Below are 26,310 nucleotides of genomic sequence, written 5' to 3' on the forward strand. Positions count from 1 at the left end.
TTTTTTGAAAGTTGTATTTGAGTTTTAGAATGTTCGCATACATCATTTTAGATCGTCTCTTCTGACATTTACCATGAGATTGACCAGTGAAAGAACTGAACAGTGTTTATTTGAAGAGCTTCTGAGAGTGATCGCACATGTTATGATATGAAGTCTTTTTTAATAATTTCTCTTGGAATTCTTTCCAAAGCCTTTAATTTGATAGACCTATGATTTTCTATCTTTCTCAATAAAATATCCATCATCGGTGGTTTTCTCCATATAAAAGTGACATTTATTTCTATACGCGCTCTTTGTCACCGCCCCGTCCTTTTATACCTTTTACTTGCACCTGTTTTGCTAGTGAGAAAAACTTGTATGATGATATGCTGCACAAATTAAATCTTGATGCTTTGGTTGTTACAAGTAATTAATAATTGATCGGAGCCTACATCTGCCTCTCTCTGTGAAGTGATTGAAATTGCGTTTGTTTGTGCAACAGTATTCAGGTACCAGTTCATGAAATAAAGGACACAAAAGACCGGCTGGTAAACCTCTGCTATTTTAAGGCACCAGCCCGTCTGTCAATGCAACTTTAAAGAGACTCATTCATCTTTTGGGCTGGAAGACCAGAGGCACAATGATAGTGTGTCCTGTGCTGAAAGATTGTTGGGTTGGTAGTCAAACTTAAACGTGTTGTGATTTGTGACCGTCTTGTCTGTCCTAAGTTGTAAGAAACAAAAAGTGTAATTCTTTAAACCAGTGCTGGATAAGTTTGATTTTACTAATGAAAATAATATGTATTTTATATTTTAAAATATTTAAACATTTTATTACTGTTCAATTCAACTAGTTTTCTATCCTGCTAATGAGTCAAATTTGATACATTTGGTTATCCTGTGATATGTAATTTTTTGAAGTCATTTTTAGTAGGTAATGAGGTTTCATTTGTGCATGTGGCTGTTTGCTTCTAGATTGGCTTGAGAGCCAAACTGAGTTTACAACTAGTAGTTTAGTGTGGCATCTGTTTTTTGTTCTCTCTCCACCCCTCCCCCAAAACACACCATCTGCAGTGTCACACCTGGTATGTCTAGTTTAGATGGTGGGTTTCTTTCAGTTTGCTGCAAAAAAATCACCTTTTTCCCCTTGAGAAGTCTGCCCTTCATTGATGAACATTGTTTTAATGATGCTGTTTATGCTTGTCTGAGTTCAGTCTCCAGGCACCTTAGCATTTTTATGGCTTTTGTATTGCAGATGTAATTTTCATTCTTGTGAAATGTTCCACTTCTTATTCCCTCCTTTATGGGCATACCCTCCTAAAATTGTATTCTAATTTAAATTTCAAATTCATTTTACAGCCAGAAATCTTGCTTGTAATCACGATTGGCTTACGGTATTACTCGCAGAGTAAACTGAGATTATGTAAAGCAAAATGTATTCATGTTTTAGATATGAGAATCTTTTATTCAAAGGCGAATCATCCACTTAGAGTTACCTGTCTGCCCTGTTGAACCATCTAAATCCATTTTATGGTCCCATTATAAAAGAAAGCAAATATAGCTCAACAAAAGACTGTTTGCTTAGATTAGAGGAACCGATTTCGATTCAAATGACTCATCCATTCAAACATTTAATATGCTTCCTTCAGTGAAAGTACTACTGTGGAAATAGAAATAGGCTACTATTGTCGTCCTCTAGCTTGTACTCGTTTCTTTACTGCAGAAGCACCTCTTTTTCACAGTGGCCTTCATAGGAACCAGTTTATCTGTCATCAGGCAAGACAAGAGAGCAATTGTCTGGTTTAAAGAGGGGAGACACATTGTTTTACAACAGGATAGGCATGTGTGTGCTTAGCACTGGCACTCTTGACTTGCAGAAATGCGTCCTTTGAGATGCATGAAGTCCCCCATGGCTCTCTGTAACCTCCAGTGCACTTGCTTGGATCCACCCTGCATGCATTTTGGGATAAAAAGTCAGGTTGTTTCACTCTTGTTATCCGGCTTCTCCAAGGCCTCCTCTGGACCCCCTGCTGACTGTATTGTTCAGCAGGTTTTCTTTAAAGTGCCCCATTATGGATTTTTGAAAATTACCTTTCATGCAGTAATAACACAGTGTAACACAGCTGTAACACAGCTCTAAGTGAATGAAAACATCCTGCAAAGTTTTAAATCTAAAAGTGCACCGTGTATAAAGTTATTGTCTTTCAAAAGAAAGCGTAGACTCAGAGTCATGAAAACGAGTAGTTTTTAAAACAAATATTAAGCCGTTTCAAGTTGACGTCAACATGAAACATTAGCATATTTATGCCCGCCCACTTGTTGCGCGCGCAGACCCGGGAAAACTTGAACCTCCCCACCCTCAAACACCGTAGTGGATTCCTGTGGAGAAGATGCTGTGCTCTGCACTGTGAGGGTAAATCAGTTATGGTATGTCGAAAAACTCCCAACACATTTTCTCCTCCAAAATCAAAAATCATCCGACCTACATCGCTGCAGAAGCACCGACCCAGTGTTTACAAAGTAAACGTGCAAGGAGGGTCAGACACCCTTTACAAGAAAAAAAAAAGAAAAAAAAGTAAAACAACTAGGGATGTCAACGATTAATCGATGATCGATTAATTGTCGATAATCGATTAAAGCTATCGATGGTCGATTAAGCCGTTTAACTTTGGGCTGCGTGTGGCTCATGCGCAAAACACGTGCGAGCGGCTGTGAGTGACGGTGACGGTATATAAATGCATCATCATTCACTCATAATTACAAATTAAGCTTTTAATGTGATTTAAACTTTAAAAGTACATTAAAATAGAAACAACACAAAGTTCTTCAACATGGAATGCAATAGAAATGTAGTAACTAAGTCATTTCCCCAGATAATTCTTTCATATTGGAAACAATTAGGTGAAGGTTGCAGGGCTGCAGGACACTGAGGCGGAAGGATTCATTCCTACAACTTGTTAATTCGTTTCTACGACTTATTAATTTGTGGCCACTGTCCATGTTTCATTCATTTTGTTCCTTAACCCATGATTTAACTAAAATGAGGGAACAAATTAATAAATCGAACAAATTCTTAATTCATGGCCATGAATAGGTCTAAATAAAAATAATTTGTTTTCATAAAAAAAAAGTTAAATATATCTGGCTTAAATAATTATGCTAACAGATTTAAAACAGAAGTGTGGCGCGGTGCTCCATAAACAAGTTCACGGAAATAAAAGGATGAAAACGAGCATTCTGTTTGTTTGCTTTATTTTACAAAAGCACAAATCTTGTTTTTATTGTGAGTGTGCAAAAATAAAAGTAAACACTTTTGCGGATTATATCTTACTCCAAAAATTGATTTTTTTATGTTTCAGCTGTTGGATCGCACCGGCGTCTCGCGCGCACATACCCCACATATTCTAGCAATTCAAACTTACATCGCAGTCTGTTCATTATCAAAATAAAATACAGTCAACCAAACATATAAAAGGTTACACTGGTCAGTTTAAATAGACCGTAGACCGTTTCCACTCTGCTGTTATGCCAAGGACATTTTTGCTCATGTGAAGAGGATGATCAACCTTCAATCCGTTGAGCACCACTGAAGTCCACTATATGGAGAAAAATATTGGAATGTTTTCCTCAAAAACCTTAAATTCTTTGCAACTGAAGAAAGAGAGACATGAACATCTTGGATGACATGGGGGTGAGTAAATTCAGGAATTTTTTATTCTGAAAGTGGAGTAATTCTTTTAAAACAGTTGCTGTGATGTACTCTGTACTATAGCATGCAAAATACGTATTTAGTTGTGTGTGTTGTGTTCGCTCCGCGCAGCTTGTAGTCTCCGTCTAACCAGCTAACAGCAATATCTGTTCGCTCGCAGTAACCCATAATAGGGGCACTTTAACTAATGCATGTACGATTGCGACATCTCCTGTGGACTCTTCTCTATTTGTAATTAAATTCAACAGTATATTCCCCACCAAGAAGCCATTATCTCGCCCAACTCCTTTACATGCCCTGCATTTGAAAAAGACATTGGGTTACCATATGAATTACTGCAACACATACTTCTGTTCCAATCATGCATTTCAAAAGCGCCACAGAGACTGAAGTTTTGAATTGTATGTATTGCAAGAAATGTGTGTGTTAATCCTGTTGAGGGTGATAACATGACTGAATTTGATTTGGAAATATTATTGCCTCTATTTGTTGTCTCCAACCTGAAAACTTCTGTTCTGCTCTTGTTGCTGCTTTTGCAGCGCTTTGTTTTTATAGTAGCAGTTGAGAGGAAGCATCTGTACTGTATATGTTCAATTGGAAGCTCTTAATCCCGCACTGTTTGCACCGGGACTCAGGAAATGAAACTGGCCATTACAGTAAAGCTGCTGCCCCCCCCCCCCCCCCCCCCCCTTATCTTTCTCCTTCTCTTTCTTTATTTCTGGTGAGGTGAGGCCACAGCCAGAATTCTGAATCATTTTTACTTCACTTCTGCTTGTTTCTTTATGAGTCACATTTACTTCTAAAGAACCCCCTTTAAGGCTTAACCTGAGAGATTATTGCAGTCGTATTGAAATGTTGATTTTCTATTGCACAGTGCAGAAGTTCTTTAAACATCAGTGGTTTTAGCCACATATTCCACATTGTTTTTGGTTGCATTTCTCACCAGTGATGTTAATGCGCGGGTGCTGAATCAGTTAAATGGAACTGCATGTAACCAGATCTAAAAGCAACTATCTGTGCCGATTAATCGACCTCTAGATTCTTTGAAAGTAGTTCGGTCAGCTCAAGTTGTGCTACTATTGTAAAATTCCAGAAATGTTATGAAGCGCCAAGAGGGGAACAAACACAGGTTTTCAGAGCTGCTTCAAACAAGCAGACACGGCTGCTATGTTGAGCAGCAGAAGAATGCAGTTCAAAGTAAGCTTTATTAAACCATAAAGTCATATATACGTGACATAGTGGTTAGCCACTGTGTGGGTCTAATTTTAGCTCCCATAGCTGGATGTTTTGACAGTAGGTCTTCAGCAACAAGAGTTAAAGTTCACACCTCACATGCAGACATCGTGTGTGTTTTGAGTTGTTTACTTTAGTCTATAACTGTCTCTTTAGACATTATACAAAGACAAAAAAGTTATGATAGAGGAAACACAGTAGGATATCTCTGTATAGCACGTTGGTGGTAAAATTAGCACTCCAGGGGCTAAATATCACGTTATCGGGGTCGCTTTAAAGTAGTGTTCATAAGCGCAGCTCTGCTTTGTTTACAGCGGTAACCCAGGAAACACTGTATCACTGCTTTTCATAAGCGCCACCTGCTTGTCAGAGAGTGAGTCTGCGTCTCATTCAAGCGGCAACCTCCCGCTCTCTCGCAATCCAAAACAAGGAAGTGATTTAAACTGTAATTCGTCAACTGGCCACTAGAGGCTGGCTGCAAAAGGGAGTCAATCCCATAGACTCCCCATGTTAAAATGCCCAAATTTACAGCAGAAAAAAACATGTTTACAGCCTGGTTCAAAAAATTATTTTGGTCTATATAGCTAGTTTTGCCCTTCATGACAACTGTGAGGGGGTGGATTTTTTTTAAAAATAACTCATCCATTTAAATTCTATTAAGCCTTAAAGTTCTGCATAACATCATTCTGCATTAAGGGCGTGGCCACTTGAGTGACAGGTGGATTGCCGCTGCTGTCACCACCGTTGCACTAGGTGGGCGTGGTTTCAGCAACCAGCTCCCGCCTTTTTGCCCATTTTCAATTATCTGGAAGTGACGCGCTGCCAAGATGGCGACGGCTGGCTCTGCCAACTTTGAGCTTCAAAAACGCTCTTCAGGAACCTACGGGTGACATCACGGACACTACGTTCATGTTTTTATACAGTCTATGGTAGGGCTGGACAATAATTCGATATCAATATGTATCGCGATATAATTTTTTTCAATAACGGTGATATGATTTTTAAACACATTTCCGATATTTCGATATACATTACCAGTTGTATCACGCTAAAAGCGCCTCCTGCTGGCAGAGAATGAGTTTTCATTTTAAATATTCTTTTATTTGTGTAACTTAATTGTTTGATTTGGGGTTTGTTTTAAAATTTCAGTTTAGTTTTGTTATATTTCAATTTCACAAATAAACGTGCAGCAACAGCCTAAATAAAACGAAACCTTTTCATTTACTGTGTAATGTCTTCAATTTAATTTTGTTAAAAAAATTGAGAAAATCGAATTGTGAATCGAATCGTGAGTTGAGTGAATCATTACATCCCTAGTTTGCAATGATAGCCTGGCCTTAAAATTGATGACCCTTCTGATCTGTGAGATTTTATTATTTTATCAGATTTGTACCCGTTTGTTATCAAGTGGACAATTTGAATATATTGTCATTTCCGCATAATATTTATTAATTTATTTATCAGTTAAAAAAGCAGTTTGGTACAAGCAGGAGTGCTTTTGTACTGTATATCAGCGTGAGCATCAACTGATGCCAGGAAGCCGTTAAGGTTTAGAGATTCCTGCCCAAAGTCAAGATGGGAAGTCAACATTATTTACTTTCTTCTCCACACATTCCTGGTCTTATTGTGAAATATTTGGTGCATGTTCTTCCAAAGAAAAAGACTGTTTGCACTTTATCTTGTATAATCTGATTAATCCAGAATCTGAGCCGAATCTGATTAATCCAGAATCTGAGCCGAATCTGATTAATCCTGAATCTGAGCCGAATCTGATTAATCATGAATCTGAGCCGAATCTGATTAATCCTGAATCTGAGCCGAATCTGATTAATCATGAATCTGAGCCGAATCTGATTAATCCTGAATCTGAGCCGAATCTGATTAATCCCGAATCTGATTAATCCCGAATCTGATTAATCCCGAATCTGAGCCGAATCTGATTAATCCCGAATCTGAGCTGAATCTGATCACAGAAATAAAGTGGGTTGCAAAGAGCAATTCACACTGAATTTAACGACAAACATCTTTCAGTTCAAAAGTCAGTTGTTTAATGACCCCCACTATAACGTGATGCGGGATAACACATACTGATAGTAAAAAGACTGGCGCTTTGATTGTGTTTCTTTGGAAATGTTTCCTTTTCTCTGCACTTCTGTCTCGTTCACATAATCCTTTGACATCATAACTTTGAAGTTGGCTTTAGAAAAGGAGAATAAACTTCTCTTTAGTTTTCTTTCTTTAGTGGGAACTTTGATGTCGTCTGCTTTGAGCTGGCAAGCCTGCACAAGTCATAGCGAACCGCAACCGCACCTGTCCCAGATGTCTGTGCTCTCTGTCAACATGAGAGCCATACCTGGTGACTTTCCAAAATGGCACAGATTTCTAGTGTTGTTGTCAACATCAGCATGGTTTAAATTTGAGGTTTAAGTAACGTCAAGGAGCATAAGGGGTTAATTTGGGTATTGTGGCTTCCAATTCCTGAGTATGCGGGTCAGTTAAAGTTATACGTTTACGGTGATGATGACTTTCATCTAAAGAAGATCTTTTCCTTGCCAGCAGCTAATAGGATCGAAAAGGTCTCTGCTCTGGTAGTTCATCAACAAATACCATTATTCTATTCAATCTATTGTTTAAAATGTTACTTTCATGAAGTTCCTTCAAAGTCTGCAGCATATAAATTGCATTTAAGCTCTTCTCTAGGTAGCTTTTTGCAGATGTAGACCCCTAGGCTACAAGAATCATGAAGCAGGAGACAGTTGTGACCCCTGTGACCTTTTTTTTACAGACCAGGCCAGTCCCAGGAGCATAAGGGGTTAATTTGGGTATTGTGGCTTCCAATTCCTGAGTATGCGGGTCAGTTAAAGTTATACGTTTACGGTGATGATGACTTTCATCTAAAGAAGATCTTTTCCTTGCCAGCAGCTAATAGGATCGAAAAGGTCTCTGCTCTGGTAGTTCATCAACAAATACCATTATTCTATTCAATCTATTGTTTAAAATGTTACTTTCATGAAGTTCCTTCAAAGTCTGCAGCATATAAATTGCATTTAAGCTCTTCTCTAGGTAGCTTTTTGCAGATGTAGACCCCTAGGCTACAAGAATCATGAAGCAGGAGACAGTTGTGACCCCTGTGATCTTTTTTTTACAGACCAGGCCAGTCCCTGAACTACACAGGAATGTGAAACAGATCTGCTCTTTTGTATCACAGCATCATAGTGGAGAAAAACAGAGATCCGGCTCATAGTAGTGATATACTATCATGTCAGGGAGTTTTAAACCTAACATAATTCATGAGAGTTAATCACTACGATAGAAAAGACCTTGAGCTCAACATGACTCGCAGTACCCGCTTGAGCGCTCCATTATCAGTTGTGGTTGTATCAGTAACAGACCACTAGATGCCGCAATTGAAGAATCAGAGTTGTATTGCAGGGAGCCATGTAGAAATATGAATGAAAGATGTATGGTTCTGCTCGAAGCATAAAAGTTACAAGTTTGTGAAAGGACTTCCAGTGCCAGGTAAACGAAAAGCAGATTATGAATATATTTAAGATTCACAAATACCAAAATAATGTGTCTACACCAGACGCGAGCAGCGCGATGTGACAAAAACAAATAGAACCCAGTGATGTTCTCTGCTGTGGATGTGGCGAGACGCGACACGACAATCTATTTCTGACGAACTCCAGCGCTCTGACACAAAGGACCATTTCAAATATTAATAAGAGAATCGTGAAAAAATAGTTTCCTCAAAAATATGAAGCAGCACAAAAACGTTTACAACATTGATAATAATCAGAATTGGTTACTGAGCAGAAAAGCAGCATAATAGAATGATTTCTGAAGGATCATGTGACACTGAAGACTGGAGAAATGATGCTGAAAATGTAGCTTTCATCACAGGAATATGGTAGTCTATATGTTAAAACTAGGGATGCACCGAATGCTCTGCAACCAAAATTATTCCGCGAAAAGACAGAATAAATTGTACCGAACAATGACGTGACGCGATCAAATAGAGGCGCGCGCTAATGCAGCAAACAAGACGGCAGTGTGGAAACAGCTGTCCGAGAAAAACGCAACAATCATTACAAGCACCGACAGCGAGAGACTGTTTAGTACTGCATCACATGTCTACGATGAGAAGAGGAAGGGGTGATTGTTGCTGGTTACTGTATGATGATTAAAATCGCGAAATGCCCTTAAACAATTAAATAAACTGCAGAATGTTATGTTTTTTTTGTAGGGTTCAAAGTCCAAAGCGCGAGGGAAATCTGCGCTGAAACGGTTACTCGTCAGCTGCTCAGTAACATTTTTATGAATTTTTACCATAGACTGTATAAAAACATGGACGAAGTGTCCGTGACGTCACCCGTAGGTTCCTGAAGAGGTTTTTGAAGCTCAAAAGTGGGCGGAGACAGCCGTCGCCATCTTGGCAGATAATTGAAAATGGGCAAAAAGGTGGGAGCTGGTTGCTGAAACCACACCCACCTAGCTCGACGGTAGTGACAGCAGCGGCAATCCACCTGTCACTCAAGTGGCCACGCCCTTAATTATGCAGAACTTTAAGGCTTAATATAATTTAAACGGATGACTTATAAAAAAAAGTCACCCCCTCACAGTTGTCATGAAGGGCAAAATTAGCTATATAAACCAAAATCATTTTTTGAACCAGGCTGTAAACATGTTTTTTTCTGCTGTAAAGTTGGGCATTTTAACATGGGGAGTCTATGGGATTGACTCCCTTTTGCAGCCAGCCTCTAGCGGCCAGTTGATGAATTACAGTTTAAGTCACTTAAACTGTAATTGAAGCACTGAGGTCTTCCTGCGGGTTTCTGCCAAAATAAAAGTTGAGAAAAAGCAAGACCTCCCGTCAACATTAATAAATGTTATTATTGTAATTTTACTGCAGCTCTGTAAAATAAAATAAAAAACGAAAATATTTACAACAGCTCTATTAAAACATTTATTGTAACATTTACACAGTGTTCAGACTAGGATCTATAATATTTTCTAATGTTTTAAAAGAAGTCTCTTCTGCTCAGCAAGGCTGCATTTATTTGTAAGGCAAAATACATGCCTGATTCAAGAAGGGGGTCTAAAAAATGGCCAAAAAATATTATTTTACTAACTTATTAATTTTAAGTTAAGTTGTATTTTATTGGTATAATGTCTGCTAGAATGCTAAAAAATGTTCAGTGTTAAGTAAATATTTTTAAATTATTGTTTTGTAAATTATTTTTTTCTTTGAAAAGCAAGACAAAACAGTAAAAAGCACATTTTGTGGCTATTTAATTTATGCAATGGTGAAAAAATTGGCAAAATGGGGGGAAAAACCTTGTTCGGTCTTCAGCCTTCAGCCTTCAGCCTTCGGCCCAGTGTTTCATTTTGTTCAGCTTCAGCCAAGAATTTTCATTTCGGTGCATCCCTAGTTAAAACATTAAAATAGATCATTTAAATTGACAATATTACAGTGCTTACTGTATTTTTAATAAATAAATGTAGCCTTGGTGAGCATAAAGAGACTTTCCAAAAAAAAAAAAGAGGGGGTGGGGGTGCTTAAATATTTTTCTCTACAAAAGGGAGGCCCGGCAGAAAAATGTTGGGAACCACTGGCCAACTCAAACACACAATATTTAATTCAATTCATACAGGCCTACCTCATGTTGCACGTTTGCACTTTAAAAAAGACTTTTCAGGTCTATGTCCAATCCTTCACTTTTTCTAGTTATATAAGGTTAAAATATTTTGCCTTTTTTTTTTCTTTTTTTCTCTCTCATATCGCAATATAATATCGATATCGCCTGGACAGTGAAAAATATCGTGATATGAATTTGAGCTCGTATTGCCCACCCCTATCCTGCATGTCTGTTTCTGGGATATTCACCATTGTGATGGGCCGTCCTTATCGGTCACACAATCACTTAACCGACTCATCCTCAGGTTAATGGTTTGCAAACATCCTCTCTGCCTGTGAGAGCAGTTTTGAACCTATTCACCCCCTTTATATTCCTTTGAGCCTTCTGTGGCATTCGGTTTGTCTGCTAACAAAGTGAGTTGTTGTTGAAAAATGACGACAATTTTCAGTTGAATTTGAATATTTCTTTATAATTGTCAGGTAAACCATCAGATATAAGGTAAGATCCATAAGTCTGAAGCCACGATTAAATTTTTTACAATTTAATTATATTTTTCCTCAATTATATTATGAATTTTTCATGGTTATATTATTATAATTAGGGGCCAAGCACCGAAGGAGCGTAGGCACCTATTGTATCCATTAGGATTCTTCTTCTTCCGCTCTTGAGTTTATGGCAACCCATAGAATCGCTTGCGGGAAAGTTGTGAAATTTGGCACACTGATAGAGGACAGTCTCATCATTAACCACAGCAAATTTGGTGTCTCTAACTCAAACTCTCTAGCGCCACCACTTGTCAAAAGTTTCACTCATGTTTATGCTAATAATATTTGAACCGTAGGTCTAGAAGAAAAATATTTTTTCCCCTCAGAATCCTTGGCTCATGGCGAGTCAAAAGGACACAAAAAAATAATCGTAAGGTCTAGTTTTTTCGCTATATAGTTTGAAAAACCTACTTTTTCGAACTCGTCCTAGATGGTTTGTCTGATTTTCACCAAAATTGGCTCAGATTACTTAAGACCATGCTGGCAAAAAGTTATGGAATTCAAGTGGATTAGTCAAACCGTTCTCGAATAAAGTGCGAACGAATTCGACGAAGAACAAGTAATAATGGATGTGAGGCTATATCTCCGCAACGGTTTGGTGTATTCAGACCAAACTTGGTGTGTGTTATCACAAGCATGACCTGAGGTTACCTGCTGTTTTGGCACAGTGCCACCTAGTGGTCCGAAGATAGAAATAAATTCTGTTTTTTGCTTATAACTCCTGAACGGTTTGCCCAAAAATCTCAGTAGATTCAGGGCAACATGCCGAGTTAATTGATATCCAATTGTCCCATATTTTGGCCGTCAGCCATTTTGAAATGTGTACTAAAATACTCTATTTTATGAACGCATTAGCGTATCGTTACAAAACTTGGTATGGGTCAACAGCATGATGCCCTAAAGGAGCCTGAAAAGTTTTGAGCCAGCCCCACCTAGTGGTAAAATCAAATATTCACATGCTTATAACTTTGGGTGTGGTCGACTTATTTTCACGGGAGTCACCTTTTTAGACTCCTGAATCCTTGCCTAGTCCAGCAATACCAAACATGCCAGGTTTTGCCTTATAGTTTGTGCAACATTGCATTTTAGTGCTTAAAAAAACATTTGCCAATATCTTAGAAACCGTTACTCAGATCGACATTGAAACCACCGTAGGAAATTCGAAAACATAGTTTGCCAGATAAACAATAATGCCCTATTGCCAAAATTAGGGATGCACCGATATGAAAATTTTGGCCGATACCGATAACCGATTTTTCTTTATTTTTGAAAGCCGATAACCGATATGTTGGCCGATAAATCTATATCCAAATTGTTATATACTTTTTGAGAGCCTGATTACAAAAAAGGTCTCATCATTAAAAGCCACATCCCAAACACTTCAACATAAGCAGCCTAGTTTGAATGGTGTACGTTTTAAAAATATTTTTACTCTCCCATTACCAAATTTAGTCATAAAAAAGTCTTACAAATAAATAAAATTATGCATAAATAATGCAAACAAGTCACTGGACATCATTACACGTGTAAAGAATCAAAATGAATGCGCCATAGATCAATAAAACGGAATAGCCTCTGCACGGACAATAATTAAATGATTTTAATTACTAAACCATATTGTTGATGAAAATAATAAGAGAACAATACAAGTGGTTGTTGTTATTAATAATGTATCGATGATTTTGAAAAAGTAACAAATTAATACCACTGTTTTAAATAGCAGCCGTTGAGCTGCGCGTGCTGAAGCTGAAGAGCTGAATGAACATGGTAAACTGAAGCGTTTTGCTGGCAGCTTATTTAACTCAAGGAAATGCATCCTGAGATTAATATTAATACAACATAAACATAATATTACAACTTATATATGTACAAAATGACGCAGTTATTGCATGCTATAGTCAGAATGTGTGATCCTGTTGTGGATGCGCTCTTCCCATAACAACGCGCTGAAACACGGCAACTAAACCCAAAGAATTCACAATGTTTTATTATAATAATGTTCTCATTAGAATGTTATATACATGACATTCCCAATCATAGTTATTAATGTTGTGCACTGCTGTTTGGGCTGCGTGTGCTGAGCTAAAGATGATCACCGGTAAACTGAAGCGCTCTTTTTAACTTAACCAAACGCATTCTATATGAGATAAATCAGATATACATCAAATAAACACAATATTACAATGTACAATTGCACAAAAGGCTGCAAACGAACAGCGCGCATCTGAAGTGTCTCTGAAGGAAATAATGCATTATTTATCGGCTTTAAGATATCGGCCAAATTTTCTTATCAGGCCGATACCGATAACAGAAAAAATGAGCCGATATGGGCCGATACCGATATGGTGGCCGATATATCGTGCATCCCTAGCCAAAATTGTTAGTAAGTGGCAAAAAAATGCAAACAAAGTTGGCCATCAGTCATTTTTTTTCTCTTCTTATATATAAAAATGTCTATAACTCCAAAACAAAATGAGATCTTTTCACCAAGTTTTACGCATATATGAGCACACTCTAAGGACACATAAAAAATTGGTGGGATTGTGCCTCTTGGTGGCGCTATAATTGAACAAAATATGAAATTGCCATTGACTACAATAGAGTATTATGATACAAAATGCAGTATTTTCCGAATGCATTGGTGTACCATTACGAAACTTTGTATGTACCATCAAGACCATGACCTGAAAGTACTCAAAAGGTTTTGACAGTGTCACCTTGTGGTCAAAAGTTATAATTTTCAAATAAATGCTCATAGCTTTCTGTGAATTTTGCCTATTGTAGTAAGACTGGTATTAATATACTCCTTGAGTCATGCTGAGAACAGTGATGCCAATGTTGGCATAAGGGAGAATGTTGCCATAGTCAGCCAAACTTCCTGTCCGCCATTTATATTTTCTTTAAAAACCTACTTTTTTGAGCTTCTAGACTGTTGGTCCGATTTTCACCAAAATCTAATCGTATCATCTTCAGACCATGCTGACAAAAAGTTATAAATTGTGTTGATAGACAAAACCGTTTTCGCATACCACAGCAACGAATTTGAGGCATGATGCCAAAATGACACTTGAGGCTGTATCTCTGCAATGCTTTGGCATATTGACACCAAACTTTGTGTGTGCTATTGTCAACTCACACAGAACACACCACATCGATTTTATAACACAAATGTGATAAGCCAATAAATCATATTACTAGTGGTTGTAACTTGTATTTATGATTTTTCAGCCATTTTGACTAAAATTATCCTAAAATTGCTTCAATTATTAATTTCTGCAGTTGGTCTGATGCTTGCTTCTGTAGTACTTGGCCCATAATTGCTGCTTGCAGCTATATTTAATTTTTTTTTTTTAATTTTATTAAATTTGTTTTTTATTTTTCCCCCTAAAAATCTCAGTGAAAATGTTCAGATTTACATTCTTACAAGAAGCAGAGAGTGCTACATGGGTGTCTTTTATATAGCCACTGGTGCTTATTGGATGTGATGGAGGTAAAAATCAAATTATGTAGATGAAATACTTCCAAGGCACTCACGTGGTAAGATAAAAAGCCTTTAATGAACTGGGCTTAAATCATTACAACAAGGCTTTTTATCTTACCACGTGAGTGCCTTGGAATTATTACATCTACATAATTCAGATTTACATTTTTGATTTTTTTTGTTAGATTTCTTTAACATTTTCAAAATCCAAAAACTTTTACAGGTTTAAATTAGATTTTAAATTCTCAATTTTCAGTGTGGTCTCAGCCCAACAAGACCGTCAGCACGGTTTTACTTAAAAGCATTGCACTCAGAGTGTAAAAACACTTAAAAGCCCTGTAGTCCATATGCTTTCAACAAATGATCTGGCACCATGCCGCTGTGTTTCCAGTAGAGAGTTTTAACAACAGGTGCATGAAGAAGCTTCTTCAGCAGCACCTGTTCATGAAACAAAGAGCAGGGGCATGAGGGGTTTGGGAGGGCAGTGTCATTTGTTTACTTCACCTGGTGCTGGTTTGGAAGCTCTGAGGGCACGCTGACACTCGAGTTAGATTTCTTTAACATTTTCAAAATCCAAAAACTTTTACAGGTTTAAATTAGATGTTAAATTCTCAATTTTCAGTGTGGTCTCAGCCCAACAAGACCGTCAGCACGGTTTTACTTAAAAGCATTGCACTCAGAGTGTAAAAACACTTAAAAGCCCTGTAGTCCATATGCTTTCAACAAATGATCTGGCACCATGCCGCTGTTTCTCCAGTAGAGAGTTTTAACAACAGGTGCATGAAGAAGCTTCTTCAGCAGCACCTGTTCATGAAACAAAGAGCAGGGGCATGAGGGGTTTGGGAGGGCAGTGTCATTTGTTTACTTCACCTGGTGCTGGTTTGGAAGCTCTGAGGGCACGCTGACACTCGATCCTTTTCTCTTTTAGTATGTCAGCTGGCGTCTGTTTGCTTTCTTGCTACTACTAATGCTCCAGTGTCACCAGCAAGACAGCATGTTATAAATCATGCGAAAAACAGACAGCTGTTAGACAGAAATCTTATGGGGTAGATTATCCAGTTGGATCCAGAAATATTCTGTTACATTTAAGGGATAATATACAGCCAGTTGGTGACAAAATTATGGCTCAATAAGCTCTTGTTTCATTCTGAAGGGGTTTATTTTATCTTAGTTCTCACTTAATATATGGCTACTCGCCAAATAAACAGACATAAAAATGGACACAAAATGTTGTTTTGAGTTAATTTATTTTGTGAGGAGAAAAGAGTGATACATAGTTACCAGATACAATAGTGACATTTTAGGGGCCTTGAATGAAGTATTCCAAAGAATACTTGTAATAATGGTCCATATTGGTAGCATGTATGTTAACTTCCAAAATGACCATCCAGGTGATGCAAAGAGGATTAGCAGTACATCAATTTTTAGCATATGTATGTCCTCCTTTTTATAAACATGGCCAGGAACTAAATCCAGTTTTATGAGTCCTTACAGGTAAAGGGCTATTAACAGGACCATGCTCCACTGACTGCAGTGAGCTCTGGCTTTGAGCACAATCTGTTCTCTCCCAGTGGGCTCATCTGACCCTTAATGAACCTGTACACTGAAAAGTGTTTTTTACTATGCGTTTTGTTTTTCTGGACCTGAGATGGAAGATTATAAATAAACACAAGTTGCTACAGATTAATTTTGGGTTTAAAAATTAAATTTTTGTTCTTGGCAGTGATGTTATTGACAACTAAAATGATTAAAAATCATTTTCGTTAATTGAAATAAAGCTGATATAAAATAAGTCATGAAATTACTAAACTAAAACTGAAATAAAATTAAAGGTAAGTAGTAATATTAGAGAACCTAATAAAAATCGACAAGCACATAACATTACTAAAAATAAAAACTATATAACAGCTAATTCAAAATACGATTAAATACTATAATATATAATGAATAGTAAAATTATATACTGTCACTATTTGGAGAATTATTGTTTACTTATACAAAATGCTAGGAATAGCTCTATAATCGTCATTGGTAGCAATGCTAGCTAATTCTTTCACAGCTTATAGTATATTATTTTTTTCCCATTAAACATGTCACAACAGCCAGAGATTTCTGTTTTAAAATCCGAAATAAGTTGGTTCAGTCAAGCATTAAGTTTCTTGATACGTTTCGGTGGAATTTTGTCGAAAGGATTCAGTTTTGTGTCTCAATCTTATCTCATACTACAATTATCAGGCTTTCTATTGACTGTTATCCATCCCAACTGTTGACATCCCTTTCTCAGAAGTGCAGCTGTGACACAACAACCAGTTTAACTGGCTTTGGTGTTTGTCTAGAAATTAGATTGAGAGCCTTTTTTGAAATTTGAATACTTAGGTTCAGGTGAAGCTCGTGTCAAATTCACGCGTAATGAGTCATGATTGAAAAAGCATAAAAAGAATTTGTCCATCAAATGCAGTTTCGTTTCTCAGTTGTAGCATCAAAAATGAGACTGGCACAGAAAATGGCAGCTTTTTTCTCCCTTAAAGCACCTATTAAAAAATCTAGATTAAATATGTATGAACTCGAGTTTAAGTTTCATTACCTGTCCATATCATTAAACTGTATCACAAATACTACATTTCTTTTAGTACTTAGTGACTGTTTATCAGTAAAGTACAGACTCCTGTCCTTTAACAAACATGAGTGCTTGGAATTTAAATATCAAATCAGGCAAAATTCAAATAATATTAAAATATTGAGGGTCAGAATAAAAAGCTACTGCAAACACCCTCTTAAGTTTCAATCAAAAATGTAATTGCAAAAAACAAACCTATAACAATATGATGAGAATGTGTACACACATGTATTCAAAAATGTTTACTTTCGGTTTTGTCTGCTATGCATCGCATGTTACCTTTTACAGGATGTTTTCACAAACATATTATATTTACAGTGATTGTTTTTTATTTTAGTGAGTGGTTTGGAAACTCTCACCAGCAAGTATGGAGACCCCATTGAAATCCCATGCAACAAAGGGCAATTCAAGGAATCAGATGTCACATTAGTTAAATGGAAATACGTAAGTTTGAGGTTCATTCTTTTTATTTATTTTTGGCCATTTTAAACCAGCAGTGTGAAATTTGACCAGAATTTTAAAAAATCACAACTATTTCCAAACAGGTTTCCCCAAAACTACTGCCACTTCTCCCTCTGCTATTGTTCAGACAAACTACTTTAATTCCTAGCTAAATGGCTAGAACCCCCAAAAATTGGCTGACACATTTTGAGAGCGCAACAGAGCCACGGTGTTTACACTTAAACGGAAATGTCATCATATGAATGGTGTAATTGTCTTTGTTAAACATGCTTTTTTTGCACAACAGGACAAAGATGGCAACATACTAGTGAAACAACTGGATCAGAATGCCACTATTTCAACTGATGTCAATTACAAGAACAGAGTCAGCATTAAAAAAGATTTCAGCCTCATCATCACACAAGTGACCATGGCCGATCAGAGAACCTTCACCTGCATGTTGGTGTGGAAAGAAGACATTTTAGAGTACCCTGTTCAACTGACCATTTACAGTAAGCGTTGTACACCATAGCACTGACCAAAAACCTAGAACGTTTTCATAGTTGGATGCATTTATGAACTACTTTCTTCAACAAAGTTTCCTCTGTTTTTTTTTTTTTTTAGAGGTTCCATCGCATCCTCAGATTACAAACCTAACGACTGCAATGGCAATCGGCAAACCGACTATGGTAGGTTATGTGAAATGTATTTATGGTTTATATATCATGTACACACAAACAGGAGAGCAGAATGAAATGTTATTTGCAGTGAATACAGCATGAATATGCATTAAAAACTCAACAAAATATGATGAAATGCAGTGCTTTGGAATTCCTCTCATAATATTTGCATTAATAATCCATTTTCTTTTTCGCAACCGTTTTGATTTTTGTCTTATCAGTTAGCGCAGTGTCGTACTGAAGGTGCCAGTCCAGCTGCCAACATCACATGGTTCAAGAATAAAACTCCACTTATGACTGATGGAGCAGGTAGAGTGAAATGTGGTGGAAATTATAGTTCATCCAATTATCTGCCATCATTTACTCGCCCTCAGTTCGTTCCAAATCTGTATGACAAAGAAAAGGAGGACAAGACTGTTTTCTATGCTCTTTTCCATGCAATTGCAAAAAAACTTTAATGAAAGTTTGAAAGATGAAAAAGCACCATATTAATATCATAGAAGTGGTTCAGATGTTCTCCATCTGTGTTCAAATGAGAAAAAGTCATATGGGTTTGGAACAGCGTGAGAGTTAGTTCCAAATAATCAAAGAGATTTTTCTTCTTTGGTACTATATTCTATTTCCCTTTATTGTTTTCTTTTTCTGTTGATTACAGCCATTAAAATCAACACAAATGTGGATGTTGATGAGACAAGACTATCCACGACAACTTCAACCCTTGAGTATACAGCAGTGAAGGGAGACATTGATGCCAAGTTCACCTGTCAGGTTCAACACATCTGGTCTGCTAACATGGATTCCTCACCTCTTGTCTTCACTGTGAACTGTAAGTTTCTTTCCTATACTGCTTTATAGAAATACATTAGATAACATTATTCCTATTTGGGCCATTTTAGCAAGTTTTTAATCCGCACACTTCAACTTTCCTCCATAATTCAGTTCCAAACAAAGTCACTGAGAGCAAATGTATTCAAAACTGAAGTGGTTAATGGTCTAATGTTGAGCATAATTCACAGGATTATTCAGTATAACTCTCTTCCCATCTGAAGTAGCCATGAGAAAAGAGGCCTTATCAGAATCAAATGGCTCGTTGAATTTCGTCCAAATAAGATATGTAATTTGGCCTTTCTGGAGCAGGGCATTTAGATGTTGCATGGGGTTTTGTCTTGCCTCTGGCTGTTATAGAGAAGGTACTAGCCCCACTGCTAACTCAAAGCAGTTCTCATCACGAAAGCGCACTCAAAGCCTCAACTCTTGAGCTGAAGGGCCTCTTCTGGCTCATAAAGGAGCTTTTCTGAAGTGCCCTTATCTGCATGGGCTCTGGCAGGGCTTCTCTGTGCTGCCCTCCCTGCTTTACACACACCCTCTCTCCACAGACCCTACTGAGAAGGTCAATCTCCAAGTTGTGTCCCAGGGTCCTTTTAAGGAAGGGGACAGTGTGACCCTCAAATGCACAGCAGATGGAAACCCTCCACCCTCTAGCTACAGCTTCTACATCGACGTAAGTCTGCTCTGTAACTCACTTTGCTCTCCGTTCCTTCGCCTTTGGTCAGAAAAATGAAGGCTGCTTTTCTACTTAAACCACTGCTAAATTGGCCTTTTTTATCTGTAGGGAGAGAAAAAGACTGTGGACTCCAACATATACACCTTGACCAATGTCACCCGGGAGAACACTGGAGATTACAAATGTTCACTAGTGGACAACGAGGATATTGCGGCTTCTGTACCCATCACAGTTGAATGTAAGGAAATACTCCAGACGCAGTCTGATGTTTGACTTTTTTTTTTTTTGGACATGACTTACACGACTAACATCTCTCTTTCTCTTTCCTCAAAGATCTTGATGTGGTCCTTAGCACCACTGGTAAAATTGTTAAGAATCCCGGTGAGAGCTTAGAGGTGACTGTAGATGTTAACGCTTCAGGAGCGGCACAAACTTCTTGGAAGAAGGTAGAAAATAAATGTCTCTTTGTAAAATATATGGCATTTGAAAACCATGGCATTCATGATTGCTCGTCCCTATTAAAAATTAATACTTTTGTTAATTTCTAGTTATTGAAATGCTGAAACTCTCTTTTAGGGCAATGCCAAGCTGAATAGCCTTCCCAAGTTTGACAAGTTGACATACTCAGACTCTGGCATGTACGAGTGTGTTGTTTCCATGGCTGGCCTCAAGGAAACGCGAACATTTGAATTAGTAGTTGAAGGTAAGTTTGCAGTGCATTTCGTATATAATTTAATAAAGCTTAATTTTTAACTGCTTTTACAGTTGACCACAGTTCAAAAAGACCAGGCCATTGTAAATCAGAGAAATGCTTTAGGAAAAGGTTTTGGACAAACGTTTTTGATAGCTGATGGCATGAGTGTTTTCGCAGGTCCTCCAGTCATTAAGAACCTGATCAAGGAGCGTGGTGAGGGCATGACCAAGGTCCTGAAATGTGTGGTTGAAGGCTCTCCAAAACCCACAGTACAGTGGAGTGTCAATGGCACAAGTGTAAGTCTGAACTATCTGCCACATTATGAAGTACTCTACCTTTAACAAGTTCTTTTTAGTGCTTTTTTAAATTTCTCTTATGCTCACCAAGGCTGCATGTATTTGATCAAAAATACAGTGAAAACCGTAATATTGTGAAGTATTATTACAATTTAAAATAACTGTTTTCTGTTTTAATATATTAAAAAATTTTAATCTACTCCTGTGATGCAAAGCAGAATTTTCAGCAGTCATTACTCCAGTCTTCAGTGTCACGTGATCTTTCAAAAATAATTCTAATATGCTGATTTACTGCTCAAGAAACATTTATCATCAATGTTGAAAACAGTTGTGCTGCTTCATATTTTTGTGGAAACAGATAATTTTTTTCAGGATTCACAGAACAGCACCAATTTGAAATGGAAATCTTTTATAATATTATAAATTTCCTTATTGTCACGGTTGATCAATGCAATGCATCCTTGCTGAATTAAATAAACACACACAAAACATACTGACCACATACTTTTGAACAGTGGTGTTTCTTTTAGTTGGTTTTCAAATTATTATATTTTCACCAAATATATTTTTATTGTCATAGACTTCTGTCTTCAAACAGAATGAAATGTTTTAGAATTAGACCAATCGCCTAATACACCACAAAATGCATATCACAGAATTCATCAAATCCATGCCAATGCTAATATACCTAAAAATGACTTTCTGGAGCAGGACGAGGATGTTGATGATTATGTCACTAGGGAGCTGTCTTGTATTAGTTAAAAGGATTTTAACAAAAGACTAATAGGATATAAAGTGAAATTGGGGACAGGAAAACCTGTGAAATTCTTAACAATGAAAAATGATATTCCCAAGAAAGGATGTTTTGTTTGGACAAAAAAAAAAAACCAAACGCCTGTAATATTTCTTAAATTGCCTGAAGAGAAAAAAAACGGCCATTTGCCAGGTGTTCATGTTATTCAGTGCATATCACCGGGGGACAAGGCAAAATTAAGTATTTTTGTGTATTAACCAAATGTATTGTGTAACGGTCCTCTCTGCTCTTTTACCTATAACTACAAAATGTCTTTCTTTGGCTTTTTAAGTATTTTATTTATTTATTTATTTTATTAAAACCTGATACTGAGCCTTCCATAAAGCTTTTGTTATGGCTTTTCTGAGCATCTGAGCTCTTTTTGAATTCACCTTCCAGGGTTTATTGCTGCTTTCAATAGTGAAAAAACCTGAAAGAGTAAAACTCTTTTGTCGAATGAGCCAGCAGCACATTTGAGCTGATAAAGATGTTCTCACAGTGACAACATACATGTAGGTTGTTAAACAAAACAGCTATATTACCCATATCTTTAAGCACTAGGATGAGGTCACTATTCAAACACACCAGACCACTAGTTTGCCTGAGTGGGTGTGGACAGAGGACGCAATTAAAAATGATGAGGCTTTTACATACTTCCTGTATGGTGTGGTTTTTATTGGTACAAATTGAGCTGTCAGTGCAAATCATCAGCTGTCAGAAGTGCATTACCTCATTGCCTGTGTGCAGTCTGCTGTCTTGTCTAAGCACATGCTTCCCTAAAAGAGAATTTACTTGTGCACAGAGCAATATCGCTCTCTAGTGGTGGTTATAATCCTTTACAAAAAAGCTTGTACTTGGTAAATCATAGTTTTAAATATGCCACATCATAATAGCCATGAATACAGCAGTAATGTTTAAGTCTGATGTCATTTAATGGATGTTACATGCTGTAATTGCAGGCTGAGAGTGCTTATGAGCATGGCAAAGTCACATACAGCATTATTATCGATCCAAAGGGCAATCTCACTGTGTCCTGCACAGCCTCCAATGTCTTGGGCGCTGACATTAAGAGCATTAATGTGTCAGCACGTAAGTGTAACTTCTTTCCACTCTCTTCTCTGACTTCTGAACCCTCATGCATCACAAGATTTTTCTGTTAAGTTGTTTAGAATTTTAAAATCATTAAGACAAAACTGTTAAAGAACAAAATATTTGTTATTGCAAATGTAGTTGGCATCTGAAGAGATGTCTATTCAAGTCACATCCCACAAAGATAATGTTTATTTGTTTTACATTTACTTTACATCGAAAATAATAATGGTAAGACTTTTCAATGAGGTCCTGTTAGTTAATGCATGAATTAAAATTAACCAACAGTGACTCCTATGTTACAGTATTTACTGTTATTTGTTCATGATAGTTAACCCTTTAACTGTCACCCGTCCCCTCTGTGGGACGCCTAAGTTTACTTCACTATATTACTATTAAATCCTAATCTAATCATGACAAACTATATAGCGTTGGAAAGGTCTAAGACTCCTAAATAGATGTTTTTGTAAAAAAATTATGTAGGAAAAGTAATAGATTAATTTATGACAAGAGTGCACCTCAAAAATCTACATAACAGGAGTTCTGACCTTTGTAGCAAAAAGTCTTCTTCATTGCCTTTTTCTCTATCACACTTTAGAAATCATTAAATTATATATCAATTGAAAACTTTAAATCTCAAAATTCATCCTTTGAAACCCATTTTAAAATCAAACATTGCATTACCATGAAAATGGTACATCAATATCATGTTACAAAATGTTTTCGTTCATGAATTATAAAAATGTAAGTTTGGATAGTGCACTTTCACGTCTGTGTTCAAAAATGTGAGTGACAGTTAAAGGGTTAATAATAAAATGTCAAATAAAAAAAACATGCTTTTTAATTTTAGTAATGTGTTAGTAAATGTTAAAATTAACATTAAGATTAAGAAATGCTTTATTTTTGTTAGTTTGTTAGTTATCGTTGTTATGTTAACTAATGTTAAATGAAACCTTTTTGTAAATTGTTACTATACTAACTACAATAATACAGTAGCTTTTATGTGTTGGCCTTAAAATGTAACATTTTAAGATTTAATCAAAATAAAAATAAAAAATAATAAGTTTTGTCTAAATGATTTGGTTGGTATTAACTTCTAAGCTTGGATAATATAACATGACAACATATAACTCTTGTATCTTTATTTGAGGTCACCTTTCCTTCTCTTCTTCTGTTCTGTTTGTCGGGATGCTGGTCTGTTCTCTGACTCTGAACTCATGCTTTCACTTTACATGACTGAAATCTTTTGGCTAACCCTGGACAAATGTGTTTAATTATAAAACCAACCACAGCTGTTAGCATCTGGATTCCTGTATTTACGTGCATTGCTGTTTCGTTTGGGGCTGTTTGGGGAAAAGTTTTAACATGCAAATGTCCATTAATCCGTTTTGTTATTAGAATTTAGAGAGAGATATATATATATATATATATATATATATATATATATATTTCTCCAGTTCTGTATGCAATGGGCTTTTCATTCCATGAGCATTCGAAACAAATGGAACTTAATATGACTTTATATCTGATTACAGTTGTTGAGGACGTGACAATGGACAAACAAGGTAAGACACTGACTGAACTGTTATACAATCAGGTCTGATCTGTGTACGGCTTTGCATTTAATTGACCATCAGTGTCTTGTTTGCATTTTAGTTATTAAATGGTTTATTTAAGTACTCATCCAGTTGTCAGTTTTTCCTCCCCATCTCTCCCCCACCAGTTGTCCATGTCCTATTCTGAATGTTTTATCTCTGTGTGCAGATCAGAAAGATGAGTACAGTGACCAGACGACACTGGCTGTTGGCATAGTTGTTGGTCTGATGCTGGCAGTTCTCGCGATAGGACTGGCCTACTGGCTGTACATGAAGAAGTCCAGGTACTGACATAATATCCACTTCTCATTAAGCAGTAAAGACATTACCATTCATCACTGAATTTATGTAATTCAGATTCGTTCAAAGTGGAATATTATGTAACACTTAATCTGGATGTAGGCAAGGATCCTGGAAAACTGGAGAAAAGGAAGATGGTTCAGCAGAAGAGAGCAAAAAACTAGAGGAGAGTCAAAGCCAAAAAGCTGACGTGTAATGTCAAAAGAGCCATTCAGGGTGAGACAAGAAAAGATTTCTGAAACCAACTGAATTAATGTGAATATTATTATGTTTAGTAGTTAGTAGTATTATTTATATGTATATATATATATATATTATATTTTTATTGACATTCAGGTCTTATATATTCTATTATACATTTATCAATCAACTAAACTGTTTTATGTTATGTATCTTGTCTTTCCTTAGGATTCATTTGAATGTAATCCATTTTTCCATGAGAAGGGAGTAAAAAAAATTGTTGAAATCTGTGAAAAATAATCAGAAGCTGTAATGGAGGACCCGAGTAGCTGTGTCAGTTACATCTCCACTATCGTTTGTAATGTGTCTGTGCCTCCCCTATGCTAGGGATTTAAATAATAATGTATGTTGTAAAGTATGTGAATCTTTTGCATTCTGAACAAGCCTGTTCAGAAACCTGTGTCTGTAAAATGTTCATTTATATTGCTGGGTTTCATATTTGATCCGTCTGGAAAAAGCCCTATTGTGTTTTGTTTGATTTTTGTCGTTCCAGCTATTTCGTTAATGCAAATTTTGTTTGCAGTTTGACATGGTAGAAAACCTGAGTCCTTTAGTACAGGACTTTTCCTTTGGAATTACACACGGTACCTAATCTGTGGCATGATGTGGAGCATGATATTCACGTTTATACGGAGCACTTGGCTAGTTTTCAAGTCAGTCAGTGAGCAAAATTCTATGCCAATATTGTACTTATTGGGATTTAGAAGACCATTATTTACCACAATTTAGACCTTATACGCATTGTACTGTGACCTACAATTTGAAGTTAAAATGTCTAAAAATAATTTTTCATTTCTGAAGAAAGAAGATATTGCAGGGACCAGTGCTTGTTTAATGAAAACTATGCCCTTTGCTTGGATTACCATACAGATTTCAAAGACTTAAAACCATGTTAAATTAGTTTCTTACTGTCACACTTGTGTTCCTATGTTGCCTTTTTTTTTCAGAAAAATGAAAAATCAGCTCTCAGTAATGTATATTGACATTCATTCTTTTCTCAGATTATCACCGGTTTCTGTGTGTTCTTTGATATTTCATTGTTTCACAGCAGAATTGTACGTGATCTGGTTTAAGCATTACTTGTAAATATGGTAAATTTCTTTTTATTGTTTTTGATTTATTTATATTGTTGAGGTTTAGCTAAATGCCAGTGTTTTGACATTAGCTAGTTTTAGTCAATTTTCCTGAATATATACCTCTGTTGCTGTTGAATGGTACAGTACAATTAATGGTATTTACTTGCAGATTTTAAATTCAAGCTTTCAGTTTTCATAGTGGTTTCTGCATTTTCACACTTCTGTGCATTTTATCTGTATTTAATCCACTGTCAAAACCAAAGAGGTTGAATGTGGCCATGCAAGTATTGTACATACTGACCATTGTTTTGTATTCTTAGTTCCAATAAAGTGTACATTTTTAGAAAATAGTTTTTTTTTTTTTTGGTATGCTCAGTTATACTGCAGTTTTACACCGTTT

At 36.6% G+C, this 26,310-nt stretch overlaps 1 protein-coding gene across 2 annotated transcripts in view; it reads left to right on the forward strand.

Moving 5' to 3' along the window:
* alcamb (activated leukocyte cell adhesion molecule b) overlaps positions 1-26,269 on the forward strand; it is a 26,631-nt gene extending 362 nt beyond the window's left edge. Inside the window, exons 2-16 of one of the 2 annotated variants that reach the window (XM_016288652.1) lie at positions 17,540-17,646; positions 17,951-18,155; positions 18,268-18,332; positions 18,545-18,632; positions 18,979-19,149; positions 19,700-19,824; positions 19,936-20,065; positions 20,161-20,273; positions 20,404-20,530; positions 20,699-20,817; positions 22,570-22,699; positions 24,235-24,264; positions 24,464-24,578; positions 24,697-24,810; positions 25,003-26,269. In XM_016288652.1, coding sequence (XP_016144138.1) covers positions 17,540-17,646; positions 17,951-18,155; positions 18,268-18,332; positions 18,545-18,632; positions 18,979-19,149; positions 19,700-19,824; positions 19,936-20,065; positions 20,161-20,273; positions 20,404-20,530; positions 20,699-20,817; positions 22,570-22,699; positions 24,235-24,264; positions 24,464-24,578; positions 24,697-24,790 — 1,619 coding nt within the window. In that variant the 3' untranslated portion in view covers positions 24,791-24,810; positions 25,003-26,269. Of the gene's footprint in view, positions 1-17,539; positions 17,647-17,950; positions 18,156-18,267; positions 18,333-18,544; positions 18,633-18,978; positions 19,150-19,699; positions 19,825-19,935; positions 20,066-20,160; positions 20,274-20,403; positions 20,531-20,698; positions 20,818-21,189; positions 21,314-22,569; positions 22,700-24,234; positions 24,265-24,463; positions 24,579-24,696; positions 24,811-25,002 lie in introns of those variants that run through there. The other variant, XM_016288653.1, reaches the window with a different exon arrangement.
* The last annotated feature ends 41 nt before the right edge of the window (positions 26,270-26,310 follow it).

This window comes from Sinocyclocheilus grahami, unplaced genomic scaffold (assembly GCF_001515645.1).
Source record: "Sinocyclocheilus grahami isolate Dianchi unplaced genomic scaffold, SAMN03320097.WGS_v1.1 scaffold233.1, whole genome shotgun sequence".
Lineage (NCBI taxonomy): Eukaryota > Metazoa > Chordata > Actinopteri > Cypriniformes > Cyprinidae > Sinocyclocheilus > Sinocyclocheilus grahami.